The 16,580-nt window shown below is 37.6% G+C and overlaps 1 protein-coding gene across 1 annotated transcript in view; it reads right to left on the bottom strand.

Annotated features, from left to right (window-relative positions):
• Window positions 1-544: 544 nt before the first annotated feature.
• CACNG4 (calcium voltage-gated channel auxiliary subunit gamma 4) overlaps window positions 545-16,580 on the bottom strand; it is a 235,977-nt gene continuing 219,941 nt past the window's right edge. Inside the window, exons 3-4 of the mRNA XM_053696445.1 lie at window positions 4,043-4,183; window positions 545-1,134 (exon numbers count right to left, since the gene is read on the bottom strand). Coding sequence (XP_053552420.1) covers window positions 596-1,134; window positions 4,043-4,183 — 680 coding nt within the window. The 3' untranslated portion in view covers window positions 545-595. The remainder of the gene's footprint in view (window positions 1,135-4,042; window positions 4,184-16,580) is intronic.

Here is a 16,580-nt window from a genome sequence, read left to right as displayed (position 1 = left end):
TCTCTCTCTGTTCTATTTCACTGTAGCACCTTTAAAAAAAAAAAAATGGAAAAAAAAATGGTGATGCCCAAAATTTGGACAACCCAAGGAAAAATTAGGTTGTCTGACATCAGGTTTGGCTGTACAAAATCAACATGGCTTATCTGAGAAATATATTGGCACTGGGGCACACTTATTTTAGAAGAAGGAACTCTAAGTGTCTTTAAAGCAAAACTCAACCATACTTCTCGTGATCTGGGGTGCTCTTCAACCGTTTGCTGGTTAAGGGGCCAAAAGTGATGGATTTATGATGACAATTAAATAATTAGCATAAAATAATCAACAGTCAGTCACAGAGTTTGGGGTAAGTTATAAGATTCAGTCCTTCTGATATTGCAATACCTTGTATATTAATGTTCTTCCTTAGTATATCCAGCATAAACATTTTTAATTTTACTGGGGGGCTACTCATTAAGTTCAGTGCCAGTGGAGCACCTTTGTATGGAGTATCCTATTGGCAACCATATTATTATTATTAGTACTTAATGAATATTCGCCAGTACCTTTTCCTCCTAATAAAAGTGTTACTTTTCTCATGGGGTAAACAAGTCTACTTTTAGACGGGTGTTGTCCTTCTGTTTATCACACTGATGTTAAGCCCCTCCTTCAGTTCTTTCTGAAAACAGTTGTGTACTTGTAGGAAGCTGACTTCTGGATCTGGATTGAAGCTGGCTGCTGTAGTAATTTTCAAGGGTTCCCTGGAAAGAGTGTACATAGAAATTTCACCCATAGGAATGGTGCCACCAATTTTCATAGTGGCTGGAGACATATCCCGTGATGGAGAGGGTTCAGTAGACCGAGAACTGGACCTTGACCGTCTCCTCCTGTATCTGTAGCTTGGCATCCTGGCATACGGTGAAGACGATGAAGTCTTAATAAATTCCCTCCTGGATTTAAACCTCAGTTCTTTGTTCCTTTCAATATAAATGTTTACTGCCAAAACACCTACAGTTTCTGCCACAATGAAGGACAAGGCACCAAAGTAAAAAGACCAACCGTAGTTATAGTGGTTTTTCTTGTCCTCATCTTTTTTGTCACTGGGGTCTCCAGCATTGCTAGATATGTAGACAATAATTCCAATGATGTTGCTCAGCCCTGAAAATAAACATAACAAAAGGTTAAACTTTGTGGCATTATAGAAAACCAGGAGACACAATTTTTAAGATGTTATCTCTCCATTGATAGTCTAGTCTAGGGAGTGCTAACAGATAGCACCAATGTCTCACATAGATTTCTAAGGCGGCACAGTGAAAAACTCATGTCAGTTATCTCTCAAGCGCTAAACTACTAAGCTGATGATGCGCTATAATTTCAAAGGGAGAGTATACTGTAAAACTGTTTTTCCCTTAAAGGACCAGTAAATACAGCAGATTTGCATAATCAACAAATGCAAGATAACAAGACAATACAATAGCATTTACTCTGAATTTCAAATGAGTAGTAGATTCTTTTTTAACACATTTCAAAGTTATGTATATTTCCACTCCCCCTGTACCATGTGATAGCAATCAGCCAATCACAAATGCATATACGTATAGTCTGAGTTCTTGCACATGCTCAGTAGGAGCTGGTGACTCAAAAAAAGTGTAAATATAAAAGACTGTGCACATTATTTTTAATGGAACTAAATTGGAAGGTTGTTTAAAATTACATGCTGTATCTGAATAATGAAAATTTAATAAAATCTGAGTGCCCCTTTAATGTATTTCCAATACTAAATGTAGAGTATAAAATGTATGAGAAATTGCATTTTCAGGTTTATTTTTGTATATGAAATAGCTGGTTTTGTGCTTTGAAACCAAAAGCAAAATCAGATATCATTATGTTATCACTTTGAGTACACACACATGCTTCCTTATCTTATTTCTGTCATTAAACTAAAGCCCAGTACTTAAGGAGAACAATAGAAAATTTATATTTTGGACTAGATTACGAGTGGAGCAGTAATTACCGTTCCCGCTCGGACACTATCACCGATCGACTTCTCCTGTTTGCGCGAGTCAGGTAGAGCTCGTATTAAAAATTGAAAGTAAATTGTTATCGCTTGAGCACTAACCCGACTCGCGCAAAGAGGAGAACTTACAATATCGCGACCGCGTTAACATACTCTCCAATTAACTTCAATGGAGAGAGAAAAGTGGAAAAAACCTAGCATGCATACTCGTACGCTAACCCGAAATGGCCACAAGACCCTACTTTAATAACTCCTGAACCACCACATAGCCCACTGCAAAGTCCCCACTACACTATTAACCCCTAAACTGTTACCCCCATATCGTAGGCTAGACCTCTACACTATTAAGCTCTAAACCCCACTCTCCCACATTGCAAACTAAACCTCTACACTATTAACCCCTAAACCCCCCCCAATGCAAAGTAACCCACTAACATCTAAATTCCTTAACCTAACAAGCCCCCCAAAAAACTACCATTACTTTAAAATAAAAAAAACTAATATTACTTTAAAATAAAAAACATAACATTACAAAAATAACAAACAAATTACTAAAAATTAAAAAGAGTTATGCCTGTTCTAAAACTCCAATAAAAAAAACACCCCAAAAAAAAATTAAAAAAAATATTCTAACACTAAACTACAATATAGCCCTTAAAGGGATAGGAAAGTCAAATTTAAACTTTTATGATTCAGATAGAACATGCAATTTTAAGACCCTTTTAAATTAACTTTTATTTTAAATATTCTTAGTTATTTTATTATCCCTTGTTGAAAAATAATACGCACATATCCTACACTAGTGGGTGATATCTGCTTATTGGTGCCTGCACCTATTTGTCTCTTGTGATTGGCTAACTAGATGTGTTCAGCTAGCTGCCAGCAGTGCAATGCTGGTCCTTTAGCAATGGATAACAAGAGAAGTAATTTGGAAAGTTGTTTAAAATGTTATGTTCAATCTGAATAATGAAAGCAAATTTACAGGTCTCCTGTCCCTTTAAAAGGGCAAGAAAAAAACCTAAAAAAAGTTTAAAAGTGCCCTAAAAGGGCATATAGCTGGGCATTAGCTCTTTTGCTGCCCATGAGAAAAAAACAACCCTAATCTGGGTTAGTGTTATTTTTTTTTTGGGGGGGGGTGTTTTTTTTTGGGGGGGTTTAGAATTAGTTGTTTTTTTTCATGGGCAGCAAAAGAGCTAAATGCCCAGCCAAATGCCCTTTTCAGGGCACTTTTTTGTAGTTTAGTGTTAAATAGGTTTTGATATTTTGGGGTGTTTTTTAATGGGGTTTCATAACTCTTTTTTATTTTTGGTTATTTTTTGTAATGTTAGTTTTTTTTGTAATGTTAGTTTTTTTTGTAATGTTAGGTTTTATTTTTTTAATGGTACATTTTTTAATTTTAAAGTAATGGTACATTTTTTTTGTTTTAAAGTAATGGTACATTTTTTTGTTTTAAAGTAATGGTACATTTTTTTGTTTTAAAGTAATGGTACATTTTTTTGTTTTAAAGTAATGGTACATTTTTTTGTTTTAAAGTAATGGTACATTTTTTTTTGTTTTAAAGTAATGGTACATTTTTTTGTTTTAAAGTAATGGTACATTTTTTTGTTTTAAAGTAATGGTACATTTTTTGTTTTAAAATAATGGTACATTTTTATTTTAGAGTAATGGTGGATTTTTTTACGGTAATGTTAGTTGTTTTTTTTTTTAATTCTATTTTGGGGTAACTTAGGGGTTGTTAGGGGGTTTAGATATTAGTGGGTTACTTTGCTGTGGGTTGTGTGGCAGTTTAGGGGTTAATAGTGTGGAGGTTTACTTTGAGATTCAGGACTGACTCATTTGTATTGTTAATAAACATGAAATTGTGATAATGTCTTAAAATATAATTTTATAGATGCACAACAGAAAAAAGTCCCTTTAATTTGCTATATGACTCCTCTGGAGTGTATATCTGTTTGTGTTACTGTCATTTAATCTGCTTTCTGCTGAAATGGGAGAGTTCACTTAAATATGACTAACATTAAAACCCTGAATGTTACCATCTCTGCTTACCAGCTGCTACGAAAAGGATCCCAGCACTAAGGATGATGTTATTTCTGCTGTTGTAAATCCGCCCAGCCCCAACACACAGGCCTCCGAGTAACAGCAAAATTGTGCTCAAAATTGGGAACATACTGGAGGCACGAACAATGCCTGGAAATAAAAAACAGAACATGAAATCATTAGTTGCGTTTAGCTTCCATTCCTCTCTTTATTTTTCCTAATTGAATTTAACCCCTTAAATGACAGTATACACCCATTACTGCATGTAATAGACATTACTATAAAGAATAAGATGCACAGATACTGATATAAAAATCCAGTATAAAACTGTTTAAAAACTTACGTAGAAGCTCTTAGTTTAGCTCTGTTGAAAGGTAGCTGGAAAGCCCACTGCAAGTGGGAAATATCAGACACTCCCCCCTCCCCCTTCCTCTGCATATGAAAAGACCCTTTACACAAACAGGAGCAAGCCGGAGTAGGTATCTGATGGTATTCTCCTAAAATTTTGGGGCTTGGTTAGGAGTCTGAAAATCAGAGCAATGTTATTTAAAAATATGCAAAACTATACATTTAAAAATAAATAAATTATGGGCTATATAAATAGACCATCTACAAAATATATGTAAAGAAAAAAAAATAGTGTATAATGTCCCTTTAAGGATAAGGCCATTTTTCAATTTCCTTCCCTAAAGGACCAGGGCTATTTTTAAATGTCTGCAGTGTTTGTGTTTAGCTGTAATTTTCCTCTTACTCATTTACTGTACCCACACATATTATATACTGTTTTTCTCATCATTAAATGGACTTTCTAAAGATACCATTATTTTCATCATATCTTATAATTTACTATAAAAAAAATATAAAATATGATGAAAAAATGTAAAAAAACACACTTTTTCTAACTTTTACCCCCAAAATCTGTTACACATCTACAACCACCAAAAAACACCCATGCTAAATAGTTTTTAAATTTTGTCCTGAGTTTAGAAATACCCAATGTTTACATGTTTTTTGCTTTTTTTTTGCAAGTTATAGGGCAATAATTAGTGATAGTTACATTGGAACACTGATGTCTGTTAGGAATCCCTGAAAAACCCTTCAAAGTATTGATCTAGGCCCATTTTGGTATATTTCATGCCACCATTTCATCGCCAAATGTGATCAAATAAAAAAATCGTTCACTTATGCACAAACTTTTTCACAAACTTTAGGTTTCTCACTGAAATTATTCACAAACAGCTTGTGCAATTATGGCACAAATTGTTGTAAGTGCTTCTCTGGGATCTCCTTTGTTCAGAAATAGCAGACATATATGGCTTTGGCGTTGCTTTTTGGTAATTAGAAGGCCGCTAAATGCCGCTGCGCACCACACGTGTATTATGCCCAGCAGTGAAGGGGTTATTTAGGGAGCTTGTAGGGTTAATGTAAGCTTTAGTGTAGCGTAGTAGACAACCCAAAGTATTGATCTAGGCCCATTTTGGTATATTTCATGCCACCATTACGCCACCAAATGCGATCAAATAAAAAAAATTGCGATCAAATAAAAAAAATTGTTAACTTTTTCACAAACTTTAGGTTTCTCACTGAAATTATTTAAAAACAGCTTGTGCAATTATGGCACAAATGGTTGTAAGTGCTTCTCTGGGATCCCCTTTGTTCAGAAATAGCAGACATATATGGCTTTGGCATTGCTTTTTGGTAATTAGAAGGCTGCTAAATGCAACTGCGCACCACACGTGTATTATGCCCAGCAGTGAAGGGGTTAATTAGGTAGCTTGTAGTGAGCTTGTAGGGTTAATTTTAGCTTTAGTGTAGAGATCAGCCTCCCACCTGACACATCCATTGCTGGTCCTTAAGGGCATAATGATCAACTTTGTACAGGGTACAACGTTGGTCATTAAGGGGTTAAAGGGATATGAAACCCTAATTTTTTTTCTTTTATGATTTGAATAAAGCTTGACATTTTATACAGCTCTCTAATTTACTTCTATTATCACATTTTCTTTGTTCTCTTGGTATCTTTTGTTGAAAAGCAAGGACAATATGTTTTGGAGCCGGCCCATTTCTGGAGCACTATTTGGCAACAGTTTTGCAAAAATGTTTATCTATTTGCAAAGCACTAGAGGGCAGCACTATTTCCTACCATGAAGTGCTCCAGATGCCTACCTAGGTATCTCTTCAATACAGAATATCATGGGAACAAAGCAAATTTGATAATAGAAGTAAATTGGAAACTTTTTAAAAATGGTTTGCTCTGTCTGAATCACAAAAGAACATTTTTGGGGTTTGATATCCCTTTAATTGTAAAATGGTTCACCTGGCTTCATGACACCATATACCTACAAGAAGTGCATATAAAAAGGACACCCCTCACATTTTTGTAAATATTTTATTATATCTTTTCATGTGACAATACTGAAGAGATGACACTTTGCTACAATGTAAAGTAGTGAGTGCACATCCTGTATAACAGTGTAAATTTTCTGTCCCCTCAAAATAACTCAGCACACAACCATTAATGTCTAAACTGTTGGCAACAAATGTGAGTACACCCGTAAGTGGAAATGTCCAAATTGGGCCCAAAGTGTCAATATTTTGTGTGGCCACCATTATTTTCCAGCACTGCCTTAACCCTCTTGGGCATGGAGTTCACCAGAGCTTCACAAGTTGCCACTGAAGTCCTCTTTCACTCCTCCATGACGACATTAAGAAGCTGATGGATGTTAGAGACCTTGCGCTCCCCCACCTTCTGTTTGAGGATGCCCCACAGATGCTCAATAGGGTTTAGGTCTGGAGACATGCTTGGCCAGTCCATCACCAAGGCAGTGGTCATCTTGGAGGTGTGTTTGGGGTCGTTATTATGTTGGAATACTGCCCCGCGGCCCAGTCTCAGAAGGGAGGGGATCATACTCTGCTTCAGTATGTCACAGTACATGTTGGCATTCATGGTACCCTCAATGAACTGTAGCTCCCCAGTGCCGGCAGCACTCATGCAGGACCAGACCATGACACTCCCACCACCATGCTTGATGGTAGGCAAGACACACTTGTCTTTGTACTCCTCACCTGGTTGCTGCCACACGCGCTTGACACTATCTGAACCAAATAAGTTAATCAGACGCACATCATTAAATGTCGACAGCATTTATCATTGCACAAGCAGTTCTGGTGAACTGCTGGTGCAATAGCGCCCCCTGTAGATTCACGGCCGCTAGCAGGGGGTAAAGTGCCTTTACACTGTGGTCTATGGGAACTGTGTGTTCCCAGTAAATACTGTACAGGGAGTGCAGAATTATTAGGCAAATGAGTATTTTGACCACATCATCCTCTTTATGCATGTTGTCTTACTCCAAGCTGTATAGGCTCGAAAGCCTACTACCAATTAAGCATATTAGGTGATGTGCATCTCTGTAATGAGAAGGGGTGTGGTCTAATGACATCAAACCCTATATCAGGTGTGCATAATTATTAGGCAACTTCCTTTCTTTTGGCAAAATGGGTCAAAAGAAGGACTTGACAGGCTCAGAAAAGTCAAAAACAGTGAGATATCTTGCAGAGGGATGCAGCACTCTTAAAATTGCAAAGCTTCTGAAGCGTGATCATCGAACAATCAAGCGTTTCATTCAAAATAGTCAACAGGGTCGCAAGAAGCGTGTGGAAAAACCAAGGCGCAAAATAACTGCCCATGAACTGAGAAAAGTCAAGCGTGCAGCTGCCAAGATGCCACTTGCCACCAGTTTGGCCATATTTCAGAGCTGCAAAATCACTGGAGTGCCCAAAAGCACAAGGTGTGCAATACTCAGAGACATGGCCAAGGTAAGACAGGCTGAAAGACGACCACCACTGAACAAGACACACAAGCTGAAACGTCAAGACAGGGCCAAGAAATATCTCAAGACTGATTTTTCTAAGGTTTTATGGACTGATGAAATGAGAGTGAGTCTTGATGGGCCAGATGGATGGGCCCGTGGCTGGATTGGTAAAGGGCAGAGAGCTCCAGTCCGACTCAGACGCCAGCAAGGTGGAGGTGGAGTACTGGTTTGGGCTGGTATCATCAAAGATGAGCTTGTGGGGCCTTTTCGGGTTGAGGATGGAGTCAAGCTCAACTCCCAGTCCTACTGCCAGTTTCTGGAAGACACCTTCTTCAAGCAGTGGTACAGGAAGAAGTCTGCATCCTTCAAGAAAAACATGATTTTCATGCAGGACAATGCTCCATCACACGCGTCCAAGTACTCCACAGCGTGGCTGGCAAGAAAGGGTATAAAAGAAGAAAATCTAATGACATGGCCTCCTTGTTCACCTGATCTGAACCCCATTGAGAACCTGTGTCCATCATCAAATGTGAGATTTACAAGGAGGGAAAACAGTACACCTCTCTGAACAGTGTCTGGGAGGCTGTGGTTGCTGCTGCACGCAATGTTGATGGTGAACAGATCAAAACACTGACAGAATCCATGGATGGCAGGCTTTTGAGTGTCCTTGCAAAGAAAGGTGGCTATATTGGTCACTGATTTGTTTTTGTTTTGTTTTTGAATGTCAGAAATGTATATTTGTGAATGTTGAGATGTTATATTGGTTTCACTGGTAAAAATAAATAATTGAAATGGGTATATATTTGTTTTTTGTTAAGTTGCCTAATAATTATGCACAGTAATAGTCACCTGCACACACAGATATCCCCCTAAAATATCTATAACTAAAAACAAACTAAAAACTTCTTCCAAAACTATTCAGCTTTGATATTAATGAGTTTTTTGGGTTCATTGAGAACATGGTTGTTGTTCAATAATAAAATTAATCCTCAAAAATACAACTTGCCTAATAATTCTGCACTCCCTGTATATTCTTATATACATTAATTTGCATTGCGCTTTACTTGCAATACCAGTGCACATTAGCTTGCACTGATATTACTCAGTGGAGAGCTAATTTTGCTTGCTCGCAAGCGATATTTAGCGCTCCACTTGTAATCTGACCCTGAATGTGTTATTAGTGAAATAAAACAATATTCTACAGAGCTGGTGGCTATAGATTTCCAAATCCAGATGTGTTAAAGGGAATGGGAGTTGCTTACTCTCAAGCAGGGGAAGCAAATTTAGGAGAGACAGTTCTGAGATGCTTGAAAACGTTAAAGCCATGAAAGATAAAGATGATGGAGAGGTAATTAGAAAAGTAATTTAACTATAGCACTATACAGCATATATTTTTTTATCTTTGTCAAGCCACTGGTTTTAATTAAACATTTTTTTGACACCCCCTAATTTATTTTTATATTCCTGTAACATGCCAGGGGTAATTAATGTAAAAGAGTATAAAAAAGTAAACTAGTTATGAGCTAACAAATACATATAGGCACCATTAAAGGGACATAAAACTCATTTTCTTTTCTTTTATGATTTATATAAAAGCATTATTTCATATAGTGCTGCAGAAATGTCCACGCTCCTAAGCCTACCTTGGTATGCTATTTAACAAAGGATAGTATGCTTTAACAGTGTTATACAATTTTGTACACTGGATTGCAGCAGTGTTTGCATTATGTATACTGTAACTGTTATAAGCATTGTTGCAAATTTGCTACCATATATTTCTCAGGAGATGTGCATGCTTCCAAGCCTATCTAGGTATGCTCTTCAATAACAGAGACCAAGAATACAAAGTCAATTTGAAAATAGTAAATTAAAGTATACAATAAAAAAAAAACTATATTAATCATGAAAGACATTTTTTTAGTTTCATACCCCTTTGAGTTTCATGTCCTTTTAAACACAAAAAAACCTTTAATGATTAAGAATGTATGCCCAGAGAAAAGTACCTCAAGGTTTCAAAATAGCCCCCTTCTGTCTCTATGCTTATCTATGGATCCCATTCACTAAATGTCACTTATATCTCTGATATCCCCATACACTAGTATTAGGAGCTCAAGAGACTGGAGACATTGGACAGAGTATACAGAGTGATATTACCCAGCTATACCAGGCTATTCAGCAGTATCCAGCAGGTCATGGTATCTTACAAAAAGGGTGCACTATAACAGAGATCTTGTTTAAAATTTGAAAGAATATTAGATTTATGGTTTGGCCTTCTAGCAGAAGAGGTACTAATTAGCATCAGGGAATTAAAATATCTATTGGGTATCATTATTGTTATACTTTATTTATAAAGCGCAAACATATTCCCCAGCATTATCTATGGGTACAATTTGTTTAAATAAAACAATGATACAAAACTTGTAACAGACAAGACAAATTCTGACCATCAATTCCAAGAGGAGTTGAGGGTTCTATTCCTGTGGGAACTTTACCATCTAGAAGGGTAGGAGGGTGAGAAACAGGAGTTAGATGAGGGCAATTATTAGGTAAGTGCAATTAATTTCTTACTGAGTTGTGTGGCTTCCCTGAACAAAAAAGTCTTTAGGGAGCGTTTAATAGAAGGCAGATTAGGGGAAAATCTAACAGCGCAAGGGAGAGCGTTCCAGTGGGTTGGTGCCTCACGAGAGAAGTCCTTGGGTATGTAACACAGTTCTACAACTGTAGCAGAATGAGTTTAAGACTTTCCATCAGAATGTGCATGGTGACGTTAGTATTTTAAGAGCTTCTGAGGTGTATTCAATTCACTCTTATAGACAAGGAGGAGGAGCTTATCATTATTGATAAACTATGCATCTTTTTCAGTTTTAAAAATGTTACTTCTTGCTATATATAATTGATCGCTATATTAGAAAAATGTATTGGTATAGGAGGTTTACAACTGTATTGTGCCCTGCCCCAAAATGTTTCTTTTATGATTCAGATAGAGTATACATTTTTAAACAACTTTCCAATTTACTTCTGCTATAAATTTTGCTTCATTTTCGTGGTATCCTTTATTGAAGGTGCACCAATGAACTATTGGAAGCTAGCTAAACACATTGCTAAGCCAATGACACAATGCATATATGTGCAGCCACCAATCAGTTCCTGAGCCTACCTATTTATGTTTTTTCAATTCAGGATACCAAGAGAAAGAAGCAAATTATATAATAGAAGTAAATTGGGAAGAAAATATGAAAATGAATGTCCCTTTAAGGTCTACTGTTGTGTAGATATGCTAATTATCTCATTGTTCCTAGGGTTGTTAGCTGTTCTCCACAGAAATACTGAATGACCAGTAGGTGACCAGGGCTGGCAGAAAGGAGGAAGGTAGACAGGGTCTAACATGGCCCTTTCAAAAGCTTAAGCTTCACCTTAGGCCCCACATCAAACCTTTCCTAAGTCATACAATTTATATTTTTTCACAAATGTTCAGTGATTTTATGCCTATGGCTGCCAGAAACAAACAAAACATTAATTTGACCTTCCTGACTGTTGATAAGAGCAGTTATTTGAGCCCCCTAGGGTCACACAATACCCTCCCCCCAAGCACTTCCTTAGCCCTCTCTTTATCACACCATGCATATTTCTAAAAAAAATTTCATTAAGTGTTTAGAGTCCACAAGCCATTACTCCTGGGATTCAACCCCTGGCCACTAGGAGGAGGCATAGATTCCCTAAGCTCTAAGAGCACGTAAACCCTTCTACCTCTCTGGTATTCGAGTCTTTTCATTGCCTCACAGGAGGAAGGTGACAAATTGAGGTGCTCCAGATTCTTTGTTGAGAGGAGTCCTCAACCCGATTTGAGTCCTGATTTCCCCTCAGAGAGCTTTTCATTGCACCCCCCTTGGCTGCCAGTATCATTCACATATATTATTTTACCTCTTTGACTTACAGTAACGCATGTAATCAGAAGTGATTTCACCTTTGACTGCCCCTCACTTCTTTCTGCTCTATATTTGTAATGTGTTGATTCATATGAGGCCTTTTACATTTAGCCAACACTCAGAGACTTAAAAAAATGGACATTTAAATTTGTGAAGATTATACTGGACAGCCTGCTAAAATACTGGACTTTCCGGTTGAATATTGGACACCTGGCAACCCTACCAATCATTTATATGTCTGGTATCTCTGTGCATGAGCAGTGCTACTTTTTTTTCTGGGGCTATTTTATATTTATATTTGTAAAGCACCAAGGCAAAGGAAACCTGGACTATCCGGTTCAATAATGGGCATCTGGTTCCGCTATCTACTTATTTTTAAATCTCTTAATGTATATTTTTAATGCAATTAATTCATTACCCCTTGAAGGTAAAGTTTTTTTCATGTATGTAAACATGTAGGCCCATATTTATCAAGCTCCGTACGGAGCTTGAATGGCCGTGTTTCTGGCGAGTCTTCAGACTCGCCAGAAACACAAGTTATGAAGCAGCGGTCTAAAGACCGCTGCTCCATAACCCTGTCCGTCTGCTCTGAGCAGGCAGACAGGAATCGCCGGAAATCAACCCGATCGAATATGATCGGGTTGATTGACACCTCCCTGCTGGCGGCCGATTGGCCGCGAGTCAGCAGGGGGCGGCGTTGCTCTTGTGAGCTGCTGGTGCAATGTTAAATGCAAAGAGCGTATTGCTCTCCGCATTTAGCGAGGTCTTGCGGACCTGATCCGCAGTGTTGGATCAGGTCTGCAAGACCTTTGATAAATTGGGGCCGTAGAATTTAAAGGAAACAAGATAAGATCCATTGTATTCAGCTTCAGGACTACCCTTTCAAATGGGCTGGTCTCTCCAACCTGATTTCTGGTACCTCTTCTTTAAATATTTGTATTATATCCAAGTGAGTGTGGGATTTTAGTCAGTTATCCTACCTCAGTCACTAGCAAAACAACATACATTTTTTGTCCAGTTACAAAAGATATAGAATAGAGATGTTTAGATAGATCTTTTTTTTCTTTTTCTTACTTTAGTAGTTCCTACTTTATCACAAACCCTCATATACAGACATGCATTCTACAGTATATTACACTTTTTAGCTCCGCTTGCATTTTCACTAAGTCTGGATGCCTGTGTTTATTATTTTTCAGTTTTACCCTTGAAAGTTCTGAAAGGTCTCTGGTAATTATTCCTTTCAGAGTGATGCAAATAAAATCTGTAGACTGTAGAGTTTTGTTTACATAAATTTGATGTCATGGAAGGGATCAGACTATGCCATTTTCTTCATAATAACAACGATGACACATTTTATGAGGAAAGACTGGAAGATAATTGTTAAATCTGTCTTGCTCTGATAAGAAAGTGATTGGCATGTTACCCAGTGGTGTTTGCCATAAGCTGACTCGAAGGTAACAGCACAAGACTATTACAGACCATCAACTTCAATCCATAAAAACACTTGGGGCAGAATGTGCATAAAGCAGCTTTACAGTACGGTGCCAAAGACAAGTATTAAATTCAATACTCAAATCTAAAAAAATCTTGTGGAGCCCAAAACAAACATGTTGCAGTAAAATAAACTTGATATACTGCAGACAGATTGTAAGCTCTACTGGTTCAGTGTTTCTCAGTACACCACCTCTTTTCATGAGATAGCAGTTCATAGCATCAGAGTTTTCCAATATACAATTTGACTGTAAGCTCCTTGGAGAAATCTCCTATTTAAAGGGACATGTTACCCAAAAACTAAATGATTTGAAAGTAATACAGAATATATGTTAAATGCTGAAAACATCACATGAACGTTTCTATCTAAAAGAGGAAGATATTTCACCTCAGGATTTTGTCAATAGTTACAGCCCACTTAGACAGCCAATTATGATGCCTTCCGCATGCAAGGGAACATGCATCTGGCAGTTGCAGACACAGTCACTTTAATTCCCTCCTTAGATTAACCCCTTAACAACAGATGCTGTATAGGGTTTGTCATTTGTCCTTAAAGGCACAGAGGGCCGCCACTAGAAATTTTGGGGCCCCTTACTTAACCATTGATCAGACCCCCCCCCCTTTGACATGTGCAATTTTTGACCAAGTGACTAAAACCTATATGCACTTTATTCTTAAGTGTAGTCAAACACCTAAGGAAACACCCACAGAGACAGCCTCAGAAAACACACAAAGCAAAGACATACACACTCACATACACCCACAGAAAACACACAAAGACATACATACACACACACTGAGACATCCACAGAAAACCCATAAAGACATACACACACACCCTCACAGAGACACCCACAGAAAACACACAGACATATGCACACACCCTCACAGAGACACCCACAGAACATACACACACATATGCACACACACCCTCACAGAGACACCCACAGAAAACACACAGACATATGCACACACCCTAACAGAGACATCCACAGAAAACACACAGACATACACACACTTACAGAGACAACCACAGAAAATGCACAAAGACATATGCACATACCCTCACAGAGACATCCACAGAAAACAGACATACATACACACACACACCCTCACATAGACAGCCACAGAAAACACATAAAGACACACATACACACACCACACCCTCACAGAGTAACCCACAGAAAATGCACAGAGACACGCACACACCCTCACAGAGACATCCACAGAAAATGCACAGGCATACGCACACATCCTCACAGAGACATCCACAGAAAACACACAAAGACATATGCACACACATCCACAGAAAATGCACAAAGACATACGCACACACACACACCCTCACAGAGATACCCACAGAAAATGCACAAAGACATACGCACACACCCTCACAGAGACAACCACAGAAAATGCACAGACACATGCACACACCCTCACAGAGACATCAGCAGAAAACACAGACATACATACACACACACACACCCTCACAGAGACATCCACAGAAAACACACAAAGACATACACATCCACCCACCCACCCTCACGGAGGCATGCACAGAAAATACACAGACATACATACACACATACACACACACTCACAGAGACATCCACAGACAGCACATAGAGACATACACACCCACCCTCACGGAAACACCAACAGAAAATGCACAAAGACATATGCACACACCTTCACAGAGACATCCACAGAAAATGCACAAAGACAGACACACACACCCTCAAATAGAGACCCACAAAAAAAGAAATGCATACACACTCATAGAGATGCCAACAAAAGCACAAAGACATATGGGAATATTTATCAAAGCCTCAACTGCAAATATGCCGGAATTCCGCAGTGTAATTGTGGCAAGATTGATCAGACCTATTTATCAAAGCCTACAGTCCCGCAAATGTTGAAATGTGTGACGTAACATATTATCCACCAGTCTCAATCCAATGCAGATCGATGCTTATGTCATTACAGATGTTCCAAATACACATTTGGCTCTATTTGACACCTTTTCCCAGTTATCAAAGTTTTAACAGGTAGGCTCGCTGTTTTTTTGGACCCAGCACACCTGGTTTTCAATCCGCAACCCTGGAGGCCACAGATGCCATAGAAATCAATGGGAGTCTGAAAGCATACTGCCAGATATCCCATTGATTTATATGGTTGAAAACAAGTTCCATTTACACCTAACACCCTAACATAAACCCTGAGTCTAAACACCCCTAATCTGTCGCCCCCAACATTGCCGCCACCTAAATAAAATGTATTAACCCCTATCCCGCCTCTCCCCGACACCGCTGCCACTAAATAAACGTATTAACCCCTAAGCCTCCCACATCACCACCACTAACTAAACCTATTAACCCTAAACTGTCAGCCCCACATCGCAAAAAACTAAATTAAGCAAGTAACCCCTAAACATAACAACCCCCTAACTTTAAATAAAAATTACGATATCCCTATCTTAATATAAATTAAAACTTACCTGTAGAATTAAAATAAACTAATTTTTAACTATTAATTAACCTACCATAACTATTATACTAAAATTAAATTAAACTACCAATTAAATTAAATAAAGTACATATTAAAAAAACCTAACCCTACTAAAATTATTTAAATATACTATTAAACCTTATTACAAATGACTAAATTACAGAAAACCCCCCACTAAGTTACAAAAAGAACAAAACACTTAATTATGAAAAATAAAAAATCCACATTATCAAAAATAAAAAAGATTGGTAGTTTATTGTAGGCTAGGGTTTTTTATTTTTATTTTGGGGGGGGCTTTTTATTTTGATAGGGTAGGTGTAATTCTTTTTTTTTGATAATGTTTTTTTTTTTTTTTCGCAATTTAGTGTTTTTTTTTGTAACTTAGTGTTTGTTTTTTTCTGTAATTTAGTAATTTGTAAAAAGGTTTAATAGTATATTTAAATAATTTGAGTAGGGTTAGGTTTCTTTAATATGTAATTTAGTTTATTTAATTGGTAGTTTAATTTAATTGTAGGATAATAGTTAGGGTAGGTTAATAAATAGTTTAAATTAGTTTATTTTAATTCTACAGGTAAGTTTAAATTTATTTGAAGATAGGGATGTTGTAATTTTAATTTAAAGTTAGCGGGTTGTTAGGTTTAGGGGTTAATAGCTTAATTTAGTTTGTGGCGATGTGGGGGGCTGACGGTTTAGGGGTTAATAGGTTTAGTTAGTGGTAGTGATGTGGGAGGCCAGAGGTTTAGGGGTTAATACGTTTATTTAGTGGCGGCAATGTCGGGGAGTGATGGGATAGGGGTTAATAACTTTATT

The sequence above is a fragment of the Bombina bombina genome, chromosome 1 (genome assembly GCF_027579735.1).
Source record: "Bombina bombina isolate aBomBom1 chromosome 1, aBomBom1.pri, whole genome shotgun sequence".
Taxonomy (NCBI): domain Eukaryota; kingdom Metazoa; phylum Chordata; class Amphibia; order Anura; family Bombinatoridae; genus Bombina; species Bombina bombina.
Note: the sequence above shows the minus strand (reverse complement) of the source record. Positions and strands in the feature narration are given on the sequence as shown.